General features: G+C 45.6%; 1 protein-coding gene across 12 annotated transcripts in view; it reads right to left on the bottom strand.

The window, feature by feature from the left end:
• Window positions 1-20,566, bottom strand: part of LOC135897507 (intermembrane lipid transfer protein VPS13A-like) — a 1,023,564-nt gene that overhangs the window by 280,491 nt on the left and 722,507 nt on the right. For all 12 annotated transcript variants that reach the window (XR_011514733.1, XR_011514732.1, XM_070539327.1 and 9 more), the window contains one exon: window positions 4,373-4,508. Coding sequence is in view for 10 of the 12 variants with exons in the window: in XM_070539327.1 (XP_070395428.1) it covers window positions 4,373-4,508 (136 nt within the window). In the remaining 2 variants the exon portion in view is untranslated. The remainder of the gene's footprint in view (window positions 1-4,372; window positions 4,509-20,566) is intronic.

The raw sequence follows: 20,566 nt of genomic DNA, 5'->3' as shown, positions 1-20,566 counted from the left end.
AAAGAGTCAATGCGGCGACATCCGTGGAAGAAGTGGTGAGTCAATTCCATGAAGTATTCTCGGAGGGACTGAGCACCCTTGACGGCGTGATCGCCCAGATTATCGTGCAAGAGGGTGCTAAGCCACGATTTTTTAAGCTGCGGGTCGTCCCGTTTGTGCTACGAGAAAGAGTTGCCGAGGAGTTGCAGAGGATGGAGCATGAGGGAGTCATCCGCCCTGTAAAGACACCCGAATTGGCCACGCCCATCGTTTCTGTAGTAAAGTGGGATGGCCGCATTCGTCTGCGTGGCAACTTCATGATGACAGTCAACCCAGTGACGGTGCTGGAGTCGTATCCAATCCCTCGCATCGAGGAGCTGTTTGCAAGGGTAACGGGAGGCGCTAAGTTTACAAAGCTCGACCTGAGACATGCATACCAGCAGGTTAAGCTGCACGAAGACTCTACAAAATTTGTCACTATCAACACTCCGATGGGCTTGTACCAGTTCCACCGATTTCCGTCTGGGGTGTTGTCAGCCCCGCCTTTATTTCAATGCGAGATGGAGAACCTTCTGCACAATCTTGACCATGTCATGGTATACTTTGACGATATACTGGTGACCGGCACCAACAACAGCGACCATTGGGCTAATTTGTGCCGAGTCATGGAGTGACTGAGGAGAGCCGGGCTGCAGTTCAAGCTTTCTAAATGCGAGTTCTTGGTACCTAAGGTGGAGTATCTAGGGCACGTCATCAGTGCAGCCGGTCTTCAACCGAACCCAACCACGACTGAAGCCGTGCTGGCAGCACCAGTGCCTCAGAATGTGAAGGAGCTATAGAGCTACTTGGGCCTGATCAACTTTTATAGATGGTTCATGCCGAATCTGTCTGGTGTGTTGCACCCCCTGAACCGCTTGCTGGGGAGAGGGGCCCGGTGGTGCTGGACGTCTGAGGAGGAGCAAGCTTTCTAGAAAAGCAAAGAGCTGCTTACGTCCGCTAGAGTTTTAGCACATTTTGACCCTGCAAGGCCAACTGTGCTGATCACAGATGCCTCACCTTAAGGGCTGGGGGCAGTCTTGGCACAGCGTGAGACGTCGGGGAAGAGTGTCCCATTGCTTTTGCGTCTAGAAGTCTGGTGGCTGCAGAAAATAACTACAGCCAGTTGGACAAGGAAGCGTTAGTGCTTGTGTTTGGGGTCACGAAGTTCAGACAGTACTTGTGGGGTCGTCCGTTCGAAACCGTCACTGACCACAAGCCACTACTAGGTTTGCTCGCAGCAGACAGACCTATCCCAGAGTCCTGCTCTCCCAGGGTGCTAGGATGGGCCGTGCTGTTGTCCGAGTATCGATATACACTAAGCTACAGGTCTGGTAGCCACATAGCACATTCGGACGAACTTATGTCGCCTACCACTTCCCACAATAGAGTTTCCCGTGGACTGCCCTGCTGATGTCTTCATGCTGGCGGGAGTATACCCGTGAACGCTGTCGTCAGCTGCTGTTGCTGATGTCACTGCTCGAGATCCAGTGGTTTCGTGAGTGAGGGAAGCCTTGTGGACTGGCCACCAGCTGGACATGGGACCTGAGGGGAAACCCTATGAAACGCGGTTCCGCGAGATGAGTGTGCAAGGGAACTACGTACTCTGGGGCAACCGTGTGTTGGTCCCTGTGTCACTCCAGGGCGACACAGGCTGCTTCACGAGAGCCATCCAGGGATATCCAAGATGGAAGCTGTAGGGCGGAGCCATGTATGGTGGCCTGCAATGGATGACGATATCGTTGCTGCCATATCGTTGCTGCGTTGCTACCCCAGGCTGAGTATAGCCAACCGTCCAGCACAGTCACGGACCCTGATGTTCCTGGGCCCAGTCCTGACATATCCAAGCCAGCAGGGCAGGTTGTGGCACCTGACTTGTCAGACCAGAGTTCTGAAATCTCCTGTCCAGGGGCATCAACTGAGGAACCAAGGCAGCCAAGGGCTGCAGAAGGTGCAGTGTCCCCTCGTCAAACACCTGTCACCACGGCTCCCCAACGGGGCACCAGGGTTCGTTGGCCTGTACAGAGCTACTTCCCATAACTCAAGTGCTGCTATTGTTACACTTGATCACCTCAAAATTGTTTGGGTTTTTTATTTAACTTAGGGTGGGAGGCATTTGAGGTTCTTGATCACTGGAGGGTGCCACCGCATCGGTCAGTAAAAGGCACACATGACTGGGCTAGTCAGTGCATGGTATGCCCTCGACTGACGTGTTGTCCTTCACTCATGGCCGGGAAATGTTCCCAGCCCAGATTATCACAGGTCATTGGGATGACCCAGCCCACATAGACTTGCTTTATCCAGACAAGCATGACAAAGCCTGGCTGTTAAGTGTAGCTGAGCACTATTTAGCGACTGCAATGAATTTAGCCAATGCATGGTGCCGCCACAGTGCATGCCACAACAACACAGCCAATAATTAGAGTAGAGGTGCACCTCACTTTTTTCTTGTTTTTCTTTTTGCTTGCACATGTGCTGCTGCAAATCATGGCATCGCACAAGCAGTCGTAACTGTGCAGTGCGTCACCTTTCCTCTTTTTTTTTTTAAGGCACATGTACTGTTAACGCTCCCAAACAGCACAGACAAATTTTTATCGAGGAGGTTCCGTAACCAGTTTGAGGTTGCCATTACAAATAGCACAGCAGCGTTCACGTTTCTTTCTTCCTTCAGTTAAATTACTTTTCTGAATTTGGAAAGCACAGAAAGGAATTGGAAAGTGGGTTCAAATTTACGAACAAAAAAAACTAGCATCTACTCAAAAACTAGTGCAAAGCTACAAGGCAATAGTGTACAGCTTTCTCAGTTTTGCAGTTGAAGAAAAATTTGTCTTCGTGCGGGGATCTCATTTGGTGAGACCAGCCTCTTTCCAGGTCAGTCATTCTACCATGTGAGATGAACAGGAGGCTAGCAGATGCCCCAGTGCAAGGCTGAATTATTTGACAGCTCGAAGCACAGAAACACTGACAGATGTACCAACCTTAAAATTCGAAACACATTACAGTGGAAGGCAAGAAATATAAAAATTCTTTGAAAGATACTAAATATTATTTCTTTATTCAATACATTTAGTGTTCATTAAACACTCATAGACATTGTTCTGTAGGGATGCTGTTAACAGACACTCTGCTCTATATAGTTGCAGCAACAATTTCCTGTGCCACAGAGAAAGAGAATTAATAAAGGGAAAGTGAGACATCTACCCAAATGTAGCTAAGTGCTGCAAAAGAAAACCATACGGGTTCCTCGAAAGAAAAGCTTCGCAGTTGAAGAAAAATTGAAAGTTGAAAAAGTTTTGGTCCAGGACTCGAACCAGGGACCACTGCCTTTCCGGGGCAGCTGCTCTACCATCTGAGCTAACCAGTTGGCAAGCAGATAGCAGGCGAAGTCGAATTTATCAACAACTCAGAAGCAACGGCAATAGTTTGGCATAATAGTTCTGCAGAAACCCGCAAGGTGTGGAGAAGTAATTAATAAAGGGAAAGTGAGACATCCACCCAAAAGTAGCTAAGTGCTACAAAGGAAACCCATACGGGTTTCTCAAATTAAAAGCTTTGGAGTTGAAGGAAAATTCGTCGTCCGGGACTTGAACCTGGGACCATTGCCTTTCCGGGGCAGCCGCTCTACCACCTGAGCTAACCAAGCGGCTCGCAGATGGCAGGCGAAGTTGAATTTTAACAACTCAGAAGCAAAGGCAAGGGTTTGACGTAATAGTTCTGCCGAGACCCGCAAGGTGAAAAGACAAGCAGAAATGCCTATGAAATTTATTACTGCAATATTCACGTAATGACAGTTAAAGATTTGGTTGCTGTTATACATTGTTTCTATCAGATGATGTCACTGCCGCATGAGTGCGACTGCTGAATGAATGTGTCTGAAAAATTGGGCCTTAAAAAGTCACTTAGTAACTGTATTTGCCTTTTGTCGTTGCCCTAAATTATGCGCCAATGAAAGATCATAAAATATTTGTGTCAATGTGACAATCACAAACAATCACTAAACATCAGGCATTTTCGTAAAAGCTGGCAGGTATGCACTGGGTTTAGCAAATCACTTCCGCAGAATTCTGCAAAGTGGAGAAATTTTTACGAAAAAAGAAAGTGTCCACCTTTTTTCTTTCATGAAAATTCCTCAATTTCACTGCAGGATTCAATTAGGCCATTCAGAAAACCTAACTTGGAAAACCCTAAGCCAGAGCTGCAAAGACATGCCACAGTTCTGATATAGGTGTTTCTGACTCAGTGGTTCGTGACCAGGGCGCCAATAAATGGTGCCCCGGCCAAAGACATGAGAGATTACCACACACACAAAAAAGGAGCCACAGAAGAATGAAGGAGCCTGGAGGTGCACTCAGCTCACCTGTTGTATGTATGCAATGAATCCTGGCTTTTTCCTGTTGTAAATATTCCACATGAGCGTTCTTTCTAGAGTTGGGTCGTCCCAGGTGTATAACACCGATTGGTATGGACTCAGCAGTGTCACCTGACCCAAGCCCCTGAAAAAGGTGAGAAAAATGTCTAAGGGATTTCCAGAGGCATGTCCACCAGCGAAAAATACCTCCATTGAAGTGCGCTCCATCAAAAATAAATTGGCGGATCTCACGCATAAGAGGGAGTTGGGGATAAATCAAGCTTTCGTTAATGTTCATGGGAAAGGTTAAAGCAAATGTTATGCAAATGTAGTGCTACTGAAACAAATGCAGTGTAATTTTTATGTAAATATAACATGCTCAAGCAAACATAACCCAATGATGGACATTCAGTGCAATTTTTATGCAAATATAGTGTGGTCAAGCAAATGTAACACAATGACGTAACTGTTTCTAAGTGGGGGTGGCATCCATATCAACACGACTTGAGTGCATGTTAAAGGGGCCCTGAACCACCCTGTGGTCTTGGTGAAAAACTACTTTCCACGGATGGTACACGATGCCGTGAGCATCTCAGCCACAATTTGCAGTCGTGTGTGGCACGTAGAGCACACAAGCGGAGTACGAAGTTGCCTTCTTTTTTTAAGTATGCTCTTTTCAAACAGAAGCCTTCTCCTTACCCATTTTGGGGCTGTCAGTGGCTGCCATTTCATGTCATTGTGCAGGTTCCCCTTAAGTGCTCATGACCGATAGTTGACGATGAATAGCTGAGACTTGGCCGCCCCCACCCACATAAGAATGAAACTTGGGCCACAATGCTTATCGGTGTCATGGCCATCAGGTTTCGCTCATTTTGATTATTTTTGAACCCTCAACTCGCCTCGAACCATGTGAAACTTAAGCCCAAACCCCCCATACGCTACGCTTACAGCGCCTTGTGAGGAATAGCGGTCAGCATCTACAAAGGACACAAGAGAGCACAAGCTCCTTCTTGGTCACTCCTATCTAGACACATTCGCAGACACCACTTCGTATTGAGCTATTGATAACACTTCAAAATGTGCTATTTGGATTTGTCTGCTATCCCTGCAGGGCAAAGCTATCCCTGCAGGGCATAGCATAGACAGGCTAGAGCATACGAGCACAAGTGCACACCAGCAATGCCTTGCACATAGCAACGGTTGCACACAGCTGCGTCACCTACATATCTATGATACACAGCAGCCTTGGGGTGCCATGACGAGCCCTCTCGCCTCCGTGATGCTTGGACAACTGCAAGCTCCGAGAGGTCTCTGTAGGTAACATGGATGCTCCAGCCCCAAGGAGATTAAACTTTTTTTGAAACTTCTTCAACCAGCCTGAGCCTTCACATACGAGTGGAAAAAGATGGAACCAGTCATCTGCTCCCCAAGTTGCACACCTTCAAGTTAAGTTGCCATCATGGTCAGAGATCATTACGTTAGGAATACTTTCAACCTAAGTCCAGAGTGCAGCCTTCATCGTTTAGCTGATGTTGTGGGGGTGCGTGACTCTCACGCATCCCCTGATATGTTTTCCCCACATGTCTCGCGTCTCCTGTAATCCGGCTTCTTTATGTAGCTTAGTGCAGGTGTCAGTCGGTCTGGTTGCAGCGCATTACGAGAAATGGCGCTAGTGTGACAGTTCTAGTGCCACCAGACGGTGGGGTTGGTCGGGCCCGACAGGGAGTAGGCTCTTCCACTTTGGCTCCGGGTCGGCAAGCGATGTGGGGGTTCCGCATGTGCACTGGTCCTTGCTTCTGCAAGACCGTCTCATGATGCCTACACCAGAATGGACGAACACGATCGTTTGAACATGCCACGACCAGGCATTAGTGTGCCGCATGGGGCGAACATATTCGCCCACTGTCCAGTCGGAGTGAGTCGGACTTCAACAATTTGTCGTGCGCCCATCGGCATGTTTATGGATAGCAACTCGGCTAGCAGGCATTAGTCTATGAAAGGTGCAATAAATGCCCTTGTGATTGTTTGCACTACTGTGTTGTCGTTCCTTTGTCCCAATAGCACGGGTGAAAACCCCACAATGTGCACGATGCTGACATATTCGTAGAAGCGAACATAAAGACGATGTTTCCTTTGAGCCTTCTAAAATGTGTGACTGTAGTGGAGATAAGTGCAAAAGGAACAGTGCTACTCATGCCACTCAGTACGAGAAAAAGCAGCTGTGCGCAACTATCTATTATGCAGTAGCACAGCAATGTGATGAGACCAACGTTAGTACAGTAACAGCAACCGAAAGTATGTGTTGCCAACAGCACTCATGTGCGTCCGCAGAAAGAAGAAACACAAAATTGAAGCTAGGTGATGTCACACCATGGGCAGGCACTGCCCAACTTCTTCAGAACAGAAGCCATTGTGGGAGAACAAGAAAGGTTTATTGACATGATTAAAGAGAGCGAGAAGGCAGACATGGCACAAAAGAAAAGGGTAGACATGGGAAGAGTGCTATTGTCAACTGTCCCATGTCTGCACTTGTCTTTCGTGCATGTCTGTTTTTTTGTGCTCTTTAATTATGTCACATATGCACCAACGAGGCTTTCTAAAAGTATACTTTAGAAAGGTTGATATTATGCTCCTTATACCTGCTTGTACTAGGCCTTTTCAAAAATTTCTTTCAGTGATGTATTCCTGCAAGGTACAATACCCGTTTCAAGGAATTTTTGAGGCTTCGAAGGTTGTTTGGGGTTCCTTTAAATTTATTAGATGCGATGCACATGTCTGTTGTTATTTTGCGCTACATAACACTTCCATGACTCACAAGACACAGTTTATTCATGTTACATAGTCAGCAATGTCAGTGTTTGCATCAGCAGATGCAACTTCAACTAGGGCTACTTAACGTGGTTGCACACGTGATGTGGCAAGACTGCAGATGATGCACTGAACAAATTCATGCCTTGCATCTTTTCGAGGCTGTTCTTGTTGATCGTGTAGTTGTCTTGGCAAAACAGTGGGGAATGTGTGCGTCGAGAAATACATAATCATCATCATCAACCTATTTAATGGGCTTCTTTAATTTTTCACTTCTGGCTACCCGCAAGCTGGCAGAGCCAGCCAGAGCGCGTTCGTTTTTCTCGGGTTTCTCCGACCACCACGCTACGCACTTCCACCGGGCGTTCGTTTTGCTTGCGCTGGACGGTTCTGGCTACCCGTGGGCTGCCAGAAACTGTCAGGACGATTTTGGTCTGGCTGCTCTCTGGAAGTTCTCTGGCTAACAGACGACTAAAAGAGGCGATGGGTGCTCGCCGCCATCTTTGCGGGGACTTCACAGATTGCAATGCGGGCGCTTGAGGACCTAATTTTACCTTACTCAGCCAACTGTCTATGGTCATCTTCAGATTTCCTTACTTCTAGCGTTATCTTTTTAGGTGCTCACGCTCCGTTTCGCATTTGAACCGTTTGAAGCTTTCGTGAGTGTATGTGTGTGTGTTCCCTGAAGGCTTCTTCACGGCGGTGGTCAGCGCGCTGCGCTCTCATGCGTGCATGTTATCTGCATCGTGTTCCATGAAAGTTGTAGACGCTCATTCACACATTGCGGTACATTTTGGGTTGGTCTTTCTCTGGTGGCATTCCTTTTCACATATCTGGTGTGTGTATACATCTCCTTTTTCTGCAGTTAGCGAAGGCTTTGCAGCTAGCCTGTGTTTGCTCTGTCTCTTTGTCGTATGCTTAGGTGGCAGCTCGAAACTGATATGTGTTCTACTGCAGGCCGTTGATCTAAGAATGCAGTGATTGCACTTGGTACATTAGACACACGTACATTGGCTTATTGCTCTCATGATCGAGACCAACGTTGTTTTTCGTGTGAAACGTTTTGCTGGTCACAGGCGGCGTGCATTTTCATGTGCCAGCCACGCGTCCCCAGCTCCTTAGGGTCAAAATGAAAAGCACCATGACACACAACAAACTTTCTGAAATCGAAGCCCAAGCAGGTCGACACGAAATTTTATGCTTATGAGACGTACCCGATAACCCGCTTTTTCATGTCTTGTGATGACACAACGCCAACTCCTGAATGTCGCCAGTGGGCGACGTGATTGCTGCGAGCAGGGATCCTCGAGATATCGCTTTCAACTATACAATCACTTACGCGCGATCTTGCGTCTTGTCATGCGCTGCGTCGGTGGCCATCTGTTGCGCTGCGCAAGGTGAGGTTGGCTCAGTGCACGTCCTGCATCGAGTCGAGCGAAAGTGATCGTATCCCTGAATGCAACTATATATTTTCAAGCTGGTAACGCATAATAGGTCCGACTACGTCGAGCGCGCGCCGGCTTCGCCGGGCACTGTCATGCTGATAGCATGTTTACATTTGGTCTGCTGTCCCGGCGTTCGATTTTGCCAACTTCGGGCAGGTTCGGGTTGTCTTGGGATACCAGCCTACGTGACTTCCTATCAGAACCGGAACTAGCTGGCTGCTATCTGGCTGCCAGCAGGCTGCCAGAACTCCAAAAATCGAAGAGCCCCAATGTCCACTGCAGGACAAAGGCCTCTCCCCGTCACCTCCAATCACACATGTCATGCGCCAACCAATTCCAACTAGCGCCTGCGAATTTCCAAATCTCATCACCCCACTTAGTGTTCTGTCGTCCTTGAGTGCGCTTCCCTTCTCTTGGCAACCATTCTGTAACCCTAATGGTCCACCGGTTATTGTAACCTACAAATTACATGACCTGCCCAGCTCCATTTTGTTCTCTTAATGTCAATTAAAATATTGGCTATCCCCATTTGCTCTCTGATCCACACCAATCTCTTCCTGTCTCTTAATGTTACACCTAACATTCTTCCATTGTTCCATTGTTCTTTGTGCTGTCCTTGACTTGCTCTGAAGCTTCTTTGTCAGTCTCCAAGTTTCTGCCCCATACGTTAGCACTGGCAGACTGCACTGATTGTGCACCTTTATTTTTAATGATAATGGTAAGCTTCCAGTCAGGATCTAACAATGTCTGTCATATGCGCTTCAACCCATCTTTGTTCTGTAAGTTTCCTTCTTATGATCAGGGTCCCCTGTGAGTAAGACTCTAGAGGATGACTCTAGAGGATGAGTGGTGGTCCTGAACGCCTGTCCCCTTGCCAGGCTATTGATCATTATCTTTGTTTTCTGCATATTGAATGAATGTGTGGTTTTTCTTGGCGCAAGGGCCAGGTATGGCCAAAGAGCGCCTTGCAAGTGTTAATGATTTCGCAGTGGAGTGATGGATTCTATGGAGTTGATGTGACGTGGCTGTAAAGGGGCCTAAAATATAGTCGCTGTAGAGAGCGTAAAATATACGTGTAATAAAATTATGGCGATGACAGATGACGCGTACTATGAGCATTGAGGTGCATTTCAAAATAATGATACGATATTAAAAATTGCATGAGTTTCTAAAATTAACTAGAGCACTATGGCCTCGTTAGAGCCCTTGCGACACAAGGGCCTGGAGGCACGTGCTATATAAAACAACTATCACAGCGGCATCCTCTGGAAAGAGGATGCGCTACAAGTTTAATGGTCTTATTACATGTAGCACAACATCATTTAAAATGTTGAGGACTGCTTTGGTGTCAAAAAGCGGTTCATTACCGAGAAACATAGCCGGGTGTAGAGGGATGTTGTAAAGGTAAGCAAGCAGAAAATGTTTCTTTCTCTCCGTCTCGGCTTCCCGACACTCCAGGAGCACGTGGAGGACGGTAAGCCTCTCAACGCATCTACCACAGGTTGGAGGTTGACTTTCAGTAAGCAGATAACTATGGGTGCCAAACGTGTGTCCTATTCTGAGGCGACAGAATAGGACATCTGTTCGCCGAGATTTTGTTGGGGAAGGCCAAAAACCTAACTGGGGCTTTATAACGTGCAGTTTGTTATTTGTTTGTGCGTCCCACGTGCACTGCCAGTGATGTCGCAGTTTATTTCGCAAGAAAGGCCTCAGATCTGTGACAGGCACATCAGCGGTAAGGTTAACAGCTTGCGATGTGATTGACGTGGCCATCTCGTCCGCGAGAACGTTACCTTCGATTCCCCTATGGCCAGGGACCCAACATATTATGATGTTCTGGTTAGATGAGTACGTTTTACACAATACCGAATACAGTTCATTAAATACGGGATTTTTATGTTTGTAGAGTGACATTAAGGCCTTCACGACGCTTAGAGAGTCTGTATAGATCGCTGCTTTTGGAAGTTTTGATCTTCTTATATGGTTCACAGCAGAGAGTAATGCGTAGGCCTCGGCCGTAAAGATGCTTGTTTCGGGATGCAGTACATCGGATTCCGAGAAGGATGGGCCGACGGCTGCATAGGATACCCCAGCATTTTACTTCGAAGCGTCTGTGTAGAACTCTGCGCAGGAGTGTTTGTACTGCAGTTCTAGGAAATGCATTCTGATTTCGGCCTCAGGAGCGTGCTTTGTAACTTTTACAAAGGATTTGTCACATTGTATCACCTGCCACTCCCAAGGAAGTAAGAGCTTGGTTAGGGGCATTAAGCGATGCTCGAGGAGTGGGACATGCGTTTCATCGCTAAGCTCCTTCACACGCAGCGAGAAAGGCTGTCTTATGGAGGGGCAATTGCTGAAAAGTGTAGCGCACGTCATATCGGTAACGGTATGAAAACATGGATGTTCAGGATTGGAGCATACTTTAAGGAAGTATGTAAAGCTAATGTATGATCTCTGTAGGTGGACAGACCATTCATTCGATTCAGCATATAAGCTTTCAATCGGGCTTGTTCTGAAAGCGCCCGTGGCTAAGCGGATACCTAGATGGTGTACAGGGTCTAGCATCTTTAGCGCGCTCGGGGCGGCAGAGCTATATACCACGGCACCATAATCTAATCGTGACCGGATGAGGCTCTTATAGAGATTCATTAGGCACTTCCTGTCACTACCCCACGTAGTCTGGGATAGAAGTTTCATTATGTTCATTGTTTTTAGACATTTTTCTTTAAGAAGTTTAATGTGGGGGACGAAAGTGAGTCTGTAGTCAAGTATGACACCTAAAAATTTGTGTTCTTTGTTTATAGGTATCTGTTGTCCACGCGGTTCTATGCAAGGATCTGGGATCATTCCTCTGTTTCTGGTAAAAAGAATGCAAGAGCTTTTGCTAGGATTGATCTTAAATCCATTCTTGTCTGCCCACATTGAGACTTTGTTCAGGCCATGCTGTACCTGTCTCTCGCAGACTGTGAGGTTACAAGATTTGAAAGCTATTTGTATGTCGTCCACATAGACAGAATAAAAGATTGCTGGTGGTAATGAAGCGTGAAGTGTGTTCATCTTCACGATGAAGAGTGTGCAGCTGAGCACGCCTCCTTGGGGTACACCCGTTTCTTGCGTAAAAGGACGTGAGAGTACATTGCCGACTTTCACCCGTAAGGTATGGCTGGACAGATAGCTTTGTATTAGGTTTAGCATATTCCCATGGATGCCCATTTCTGACAGGTCTCTTAAGATTCCGTAACGCCACGTTGTATCATATGCCTTCTCCATATCGAGAAATATCGATAGGAAGAACTGTTTATGTATAAATGCGTCCCGGATATTTCCTTCAACACGTACGAAATGATCGGTTGTGGAGCGCCCTTCTCGGAAGCCGCACTGATAAGGATCAAGCATTTTGCTCTGTTCAAGGAAATGAATGAGTCGCCGATTTATCATTTTTTCAAACACCTTACAAATGCAACTTGTGAGGGCTATCGGGCGGTAACTTGCCACTGAGGAAGGGTCTTTGCCTTGTTTCAAAACAGGGACCACAATGGCTTCCTTCCATGCGGTTGGAAGGTACCCTGTATCCCAGATGGTGTTGAAAAGTGTGAGTAGTGTAACTCGTGTATCATTGTGTAAGTTTTTGAGCATTTCATACATGATTCTATCAGATCCTGGTGCGGAGCTGTTGCATGCGCTCAGGGCAGCTCTCAGTTTGGCAATACTAAAGGGACGGTTGTAAGGCTCATTCTCTCGACATTTTCTTGTTAATGGCTTACGTTCTTCTATTTGTTTATATTTCAGGAAGGATTGCGAATAATGATTTGAACTTGACACACTCTCAAAGTGCTCCCCAAGTGAGTCTGCCTGATGTTGCAGCGTATCACCCTGTGTGTTTACCAGAGGGAGTGGATATGTTTGTCTCCCTCTAATTCTATTTACGCAGTTCCAGACTTTCGCCTCATCTGTAAACGAGTTGATGTTCGATAAAAACTTTTGCCAACTCTCTCTTCTGGCCTGTCGGCGGGTTCTCCTGCCTTGAGACTTAACTTTCTTAAAGTTAACAAGATTCTGTGTAGTGGGCGAAGCGCGTAGCAACCCCCACGCTCTGTTTTGATTCCTACGTGCGACTCTACATTCATCGTTCCACCACGGGACATGCCGTTTGCATGCCAAGCCACTTACTTCATGTATGCATTTAGATGCGGCATCTATAATGAAAGCTGTAAAGTAATCCACAGCAGCATCAATTTCTAACGAGGACATGTCATCCCATGATATGCTAGTTAAGGTTCGGAATTTCTCCCAGTCGGCTGTATCAATTTTCCACCTAGGAGCCTGTGGTAGACATTCGTTTTCTATATATGTTCTTAGTAGTATAGGGAAGTGGTCGCTCCCGTAAGGATTGTCGTTAACTTCCCATTCGAGTTCGGGCAGTATGGATGGGGAAACTATGCTAAGATTTATTGAAGAAAAGGTTCTGTTTGCTAGGGAATAATATGTGGGTTCCTTCTTATTCAGCAAGCACGCACCTGAAGAAAAAAGGAACTGTTCAACAAGACGACCTCGCGCATCTATACGAGAGTCGCCCCACAGGCAGTTGTGTGCATTGAAATCCCCAAGTACAACATAAGGTTCTGGCAATTCATCTATGAAGGACTGAAATTCATGTTTGCTTAGTTTGTAGTGTGGGGGTATATAAATCGAGCAAATTGTGATAAGTTTGTTTAGCAAAACAACTCGAACCGCCACTGCTTCAAGGGCCGTTCGTAGCTGTAAATGTTGACATGCTATGCTCTTTTGGATTACAATTGCAACACCTCCTGATGATGCGATTGCATCATCACGATCTTTGCGAAAAGTAACATGCTGTTGGAGAAAGTTCGTGTGCTGTGATTTTAGGTGTGTTTCCTGTAGACACAACACTTTTGGATTGTGTTTGTGTATAAGCTCTTGCACATCATCAAGGTTCCTGAGAAGACCTCTAACGTTCCATTGAATAATTTGTGTATCCATATTGAAAGTAAGTAAGTGCTGTGTGTATGAAAACGGAGGTGATGCCTTAGATTACAGAGCTCTTACGAGGCCCTGTAACGGGCGTTCTGCCCTTTCTGGAGCGTTCGAGTGAGCCTCGCCGCTCCTTAGGCGCTTGGTGCGCCTTGAGGGTAGGTGTAGTGTCCATTGCCTCTTGTGAGGCGCCGGACGCATGCTCTTGCGAGCGAGAATTTACCAGCGAGGGTCCTGCCTTGGAGAGCAAGACCCCTGCACCCACCAGCCCGGAGGTCGATGGGGCTCCCTGGGGGATTTGGCTGCGCCGGTTGTTGCCAGCGCTGGAGGGGGTCGGGGCAGCCTCGGCTGTGCCCACCTTCGGGGTCGGTGGCCCCGTCAGGTGGGTTGACGGAGCAGCGCTACCTGCAACTGCCGCGGGGGCAGATGGCGTAACTGCCGACTCACTGCCTGTGGGCCGGACAGCCGCCGGAGGCCGTTGTGATGCTGCCCCCTGACACGCCACATCGACAAAGGTTTTCTTGGGCAGGTACGACACCCGCCTGCGTGCCTCCTTGAATGAGATATTTTCTTTTACTTTGATGGTTACGATTTGTTTTTGTTTTTTCCAGGAGGGGCACGACCGCGAGTATGCGGCGTGCTCCCCGTCACAGTTGACACAGTGGAGAGCGTTCTCACAAGCTTCAGAGGTGTGTTCTTGAGCACTGCATTGTGCACAAGTTTGGCGGCCTCGGCAGCTCTGCGAGCTGTGACCGAAGCGCTGGCATTTGAAACATCGGAGTGGGTTTGGCACGTACGGCCTAACACGGAGCTTGATGTACCCGGCCTCGATTGATTCAGGCAAGATACTTGATCCAAAAGTAATTATTAGGTGCTTCGTCTGAATCTATTTACCATCCCGCCTCATCTTAATTCTTCTGACATTGATCACATTTTGTTCGCTGAAGCCCTCCAGGAGTTCCGCTTCAGTCAGCTCAAGAAAATCATCCTCTGACACAACACCACGGGTGGTGTTCATTGTACAGTGCGGGGTTACTGTTATGGGGGTCTCTCCAAATGACACTAGTTGCGGTAGTTTCTCATATTGTTTTACATCGCGGAGCTCCAAGAGGAGGTCGCCGCTTGCCATCCTCGACACCTTGTATCCTGGACCAAAAACATCAGTCAGGGACTTTGAAACAAGGAATGGTGAAATGTTTCGCACTGCTTTGTTTGGCTTTTCGGAATGAATAACGTGGAAGCGGGGAAAATTCGGGGTATGGCGTCCAAAGAACTTGAAGACATCTTCGGTGCGCCCTCGTTTCTGAGGGCGATCAGCAAGGGAGGGGAAAGACGTTTTCATGAAAAATGTATACATTCGGCAACAGCGCCGACCGCCCACCACGGAGTCCAACGAGGGGACGTGGCAGAGCTTGCATACAAGTCTGCACGACGCCAGTAGTACGCCGTCACTATAACCGAATATGGTGTACCCAAGGTTGGATAGCCACACAGGGTTAACCCTTGCCGCCAGGAAAAAGGAAGTAATAAGAAGAGAGAAGGAGACAGGAAAGGTCAAAGAGTGGGAGATAAAGACGAATATTCGAGGAGGGAGAGACAGGAAAAGGCGACTGCCGATGTCCTCCAGGTGGGTCAGTCTGGAGGTGCCGTCTATGTGAAGTCGAGGCCGAAGAGGTGTGTTGCCTCCGCCGGGGGCCTTAAAGGTCCAAACACCCAGCATCAGCTCAACCTCCAGGATCCCCTTTTCCCCAGACACGGCTAAGCCGCGCGCGGCTACACGCGGAAGGGTCCAACCCTCGTGTGCTCGGGTACGTGGTGTCGCAACACACCAAACGCCTGCTGACGCAGATGCCCCTGCGGGTTTTTCTGCATATTAACCTTCAATCCCACTGTTACACTCTCTCCATTAAGGTCCTCAATCATTTGTTGTAACTAGTCCCCAGTGTTGCTGAACACGACAATGTCATCTGCAAACTGAAGGTTCCTGAGATATTTGCCATTTATCCCGACTCCTAAGCCTTCCCAGTTTAATAGCTTGAATACTTCCAACATTCATCCAACTTGCAACTTTCAACATCCAGCATTGGAAAGATTGTGTCTCCTTGTCTGACCCTTTTCTTTATAGGTATCTTTCTACTTTTCTTGTGAAGAATTGAGGTAGCTGTGGAATCTCTAGATAATTTCCAAGATGTCCCTGTAGTTTCAAGGATGGCGTATTGCACCAACCCTTCTGCTGAAAAAATTATGCAGATCTAATGCACACTTTGGAATTTCTGTGTAGTGGTTAATCAAATACTATAACTTTACCCACCTCATTCCAGCGTCTTTGGTATGAAGAAAACTGATGAGCACGCATGTGTTCTCATGCACCTGCACTACACAGTGCAACACATGTGGCGATCATCTCAAAGAGCTAGTTAACATTGGCACAATGGAAGTATAGGTGCGATTAGGGCCTAATGGTTAGAGCACCGGGTTGCTGTGATGGGGGGATTGAGCTTCAATCCCACTATCGGGCACGTAATTTTTTTTTTTTTAATGTCAGCTATTTGGCAAGACAACAGCAGTACCCAGCAGTCACGGTCAAGAAAATCCAAGAAATCTTCGCTTTAAAAAATATTCTTTGCTCATGTACTTGTGATTTATATTGGACAAAACAAACAAGTACTGCATCCGAGCCTGGTATGCACCATGAAACACCACCTCTGCATGAAAGGGGAGCCCAAAGGCACTAGCTGGACTGCTGGCCTCCCATCCAACAAAACATAAACATACTATTACAGCTTGATTTTGTGGGGTTCTCACTCGTGCTCCAGGCACAAAGGAACAAAATCAAAGTAATGCAAACAATCACAATGGCACTTATTGCACCTATTATAAGCCAATGCTTGCTAGCCGAGTTGCTATCCACAAAACATGCGATGGGCACGCAAAAAATCGAGGAAGTCCGACTCACTGTGACCGGATAGCGAGTGAATATGTTCGCCCCATGCTGGACACCAAAGCCTGGTTGTTCGCGCGTACATTCACATGAACAGTGGCATGTTCGAACAATCATATTCGTCCATTGCGGTATAGGCCTCCTCGCAGAAACAAGGACTGGCGCCGTTGTCAGATGGGAAGAGTATTGGGCACCCAGAGGTGCCGTGTCCCAGAGCTTTCATGTACTCATCAAGCCAGCATCATTCAGTACATTGACCCGCACACACGCAGAACATCTGCACCGCTTGCCAACCCGTAGCCAAAGAGGAAGAGCCTTCTCCTTTTTGCCCCCAAGTAACCCTGCCATTAGGTGGTGTTAGCCACACTAGCGCTATCTCTTGTACTACCCTGCATGCACACCGATCGCCGCCATAAAGCCACGCGGTGAAGCCGGATTACGGGAGATGGAAGCTTTGTGGGAAAACAACATATCAGGGGACACGCAAGAGTCGCCCCACCATTTGTATGCCACTTTCCGCTACTAATCATACAGAATAGAAGAAAGGTGCTTTCATTATAGGCAATTATTGCTACAGAAAATTTCTTAATTAAAAGCAGGACAAAAGCTGTCCTGTGTCAAATGAACCCGATTTGTCTAGTTTACTGCAATCCTCGAAATTCTCATGCAACAGCCATAAAAGCTGCACCTGAAACACTGAATTTATGTTGCTATGTTTGCTATGTTTGAATTGCTATGTTTATTCAGTCCGACATTAGATACAAGCATAGGCTTGATCTTCACTTAAATATCTGTGATTGTGAGTCGGTGTGGATCGAGGTTGATCATTCTGTAAGAAGCATTGATAGTAATATTGTCTTTGGCACCATTTATTGATCACCACATTCACCAATTCCTGCTTTTTGTGAAGCACTTGACACTATTCTTGACATTCTCTCAAAAGAAAATAAGTCCGTTGTCATGTTGGGTGACATTAACATTAATTTACTTGATGCTTCCTCCTCTTATTTAACTCAGTATGTCAGCTGTTTCCAAGGTTATGGTCTTGTATCTTTACTCTCCCTTCCCACCCATTGCACTAATAATGGTTTGGGAACACTTATTGACCATGCACTTTCAAACCTTCTTCATCCTCCCTCCGCATTCATTCTTCAAAGCAATATTACAGATCATTTTCCAGTTGCACTTTGCTTTTAGAACAGTCCTCGCACAAATAGTGTAAGCTTTGTTAAGAACAAGTTTGATCGCGACAAATTCATAAAAATGGAATCTAATTCTGATTGGTCTTGTGTCACTTCAATGAACAATGTTGAATCAGCATACATCGCTTTCATCTCTACAATATCCAATTGCGTATCTTCATCGACAACATGTGTACTGTGCCATAAACATTATTCTTCCCCTAGAAACCCATGGTTAACAAGAGGATTACTTAATAGCCTGCGTAAGAAAAATAACATAAATAAAAAAACAAAAAGACAGCCATTTAATGTGCATCTACGTGATCATTACAAGCAATATTGTAACACACTTAATGCTCAAATGAAGGATGCGAAAAAGAGCTATTGTCAAAACGAAATTAATTGTACTAGTTCAGATATCAAAAAACAATGCCACTTGATCAATTCCTTTCTCAATAAAACCATTAATCTGCCTATAGCCAACATTCATCATGAAGGATTCGTTATATCTAACCCATTAGATATTGCTAATGCATTTAGTGACTACTACTCCTCTCCCATACCCGTTCCAGCCAGTACGCATGACGAACTTGATCATTGTGGTCACTCATTCTTTCTTTTTCGTTACCCCGGATGAGGTAAGAAGAACAATTACTAGTATAATGTCCTCTAGCGCAGGTATGGATAATATTTCTGCTAACCATGTGAAAATGATTGCTGATCATATTGCACATGTGCTCACCTACATAATCAATCTACTTTTTGAAACCGGCGTATTTCCCCGTGAGTTAAAGATGAGTAAGGTTATCCCGGTATTTAAAAAAGGTGACAGATGCTTAATTTCTATTATAGGCCAATATCCATTCTCCATATATTTTTTAGCAAAGTAATTGAAAAAATAATACATGTTCGCCTGTCTAACTACCTAACGAAATTTAACCTATTTCATCCGAAACAATTTGGGTTTAGACAAGGGTATTCAACTAACCTAGCCCTAATTTATTTCACAGAAAAATGTAAACTAGAAATTGACAATGGTAACTTCGCTGGTTCTGTTTTTCTAGATGATACTCAAGCTTTTGATACACTAAATCATGACATTCTTTCTTCTAAACTTGCATCTTATGACATTATTGGCAACTCTCTCAATCTTTTCTGTAGTTACTTATCTGATCGTGAGCAATTAGTATCCATCTACGGCATCTATTCTACAAAAAAAATAATTAGGATCGGCGTTCCACAAGGCTCAATTCTGGGCCCGCTTTTATTTCTACAATACATTTATGACCTTCCACAGTGTCTAACCACATTATCAGAATGCATCTTATATGCTGACGACACGACTGTCTTGTGTTCGAGTAATTCTCTCAGCAACATTACAACAACCCTTAATGCTGCACTTATTAACGTTAGTGCATGTTGTGCTAAAAATAAGCTTTTGATAAATCCCTCGAAAAGTAAGTTCTTAATTTCTATTCCAGGTCAATAAATAACGTGCAAGTTATGCCCCTTTATAAACGCGCATCCTATTCATCTATCAGATCATTGTTCATTCCTTGGTATTTATTAAAACATTTATTAGGCCGATTCTTGAATATGCTTCCGTCTTATGGGACCCATTTACTGAATTAAATATAAGTAAACTCGAAAGTGTCCAAAGGAAATCAATAAGATTCGTCTATAATTCATATAGCTGGCGCACATCTCCAACTCGGCTGCTAGAAAAAGCTAATTTAGAAACACTTCAACTAAGACGCCATCGTGATAGGTTGAAATATATGTATTTAATATATCATGATAATTTGCGTATCAATAAGGAATTGTACATTCAACAGGTGACTCGTCGTTCCACACGAGGAAATCACTCGAAAAAGGTCAAAGAATTCGCCTGCAGAACCGATTGCTTCAGTAATTCATTTTTTCCTCGAACTATTCGAGAATGGAACCGTCTCAGTGCATACATTGTCGAGAAACCCACCATGCAGTCATTCTTAAGTGCTTTATAATTCCATCAGCCTTCAATTTTCAGCAACACTTATCATCTCGCGACATATGCTATGGTTATCCCGCAAAATGCTTCGATAAGTGGTGCATTACAGCAGTTTGTCATATCGAGCGACGCGCATGTGCAGCTTGAATTGTCCATGTTCTGATTTCTTCTTTCCTTGTCAAGCACTCTGTCAATATGTCATTGTACAATTTTTATATCTGTAGCACGGGTTTGTATGCAAGCGACGTGCAAACTATTGGTCTTTCGCTACTTTTCAGTGCGTAGTGCGAGCATTGTGTAATGCGTTCTTGTCTTGTTATTTTTGATCATTTTTTTCATATGTACTGTCCACTCCTGCCTACGGCCTTCTCTGAAGGCTGGCAGTATTTCTCAAATAAATAAATAAATAAATAAATAAATAAATAAATAAATCAAACTTGATTCCCGCTTAAAATTTAATTTGCATATTAATGAGCTACAGCGGAAAACTTCCTATGGTATTAGGGTATTACTAAAAGCTAGATGCTACTTTGACTTGACTACTTTGGTCACCTTATATTATGCATTCATTCACAGTCATCTAAATTATTGTATTGCTTCCTGGAGTCAAACATATCACTGCCACCTTTCATCCCTCCAACATGTACAGATCGAATCAAGCCATTCGCATTCTCACCTGGAGCAACAGACGTTCACATGTTACTGATCTGTACCGGGAAATGCCCATACTGAATATTGACAATCTAATCAAATTTAATGTCTGCACATTTGCTTATCAAGCAGTTCAAGACCACAACCTTCTCCAATTTGTTCTTATTCGACACCTTACTAACTCAAATATTACAC

This window comes from Dermacentor albipictus, chromosome 5 (assembly GCF_038994185.2).
Source record: "Dermacentor albipictus isolate Rhodes 1998 colony chromosome 5, USDA_Dalb.pri_finalv2, whole genome shotgun sequence".
Lineage (NCBI taxonomy): Eukaryota > Metazoa > Arthropoda > Arachnida > Ixodida > Ixodidae > Dermacentor > Dermacentor albipictus.
This window is presented reverse-complemented; position numbering and strand designations above follow the sequence as displayed.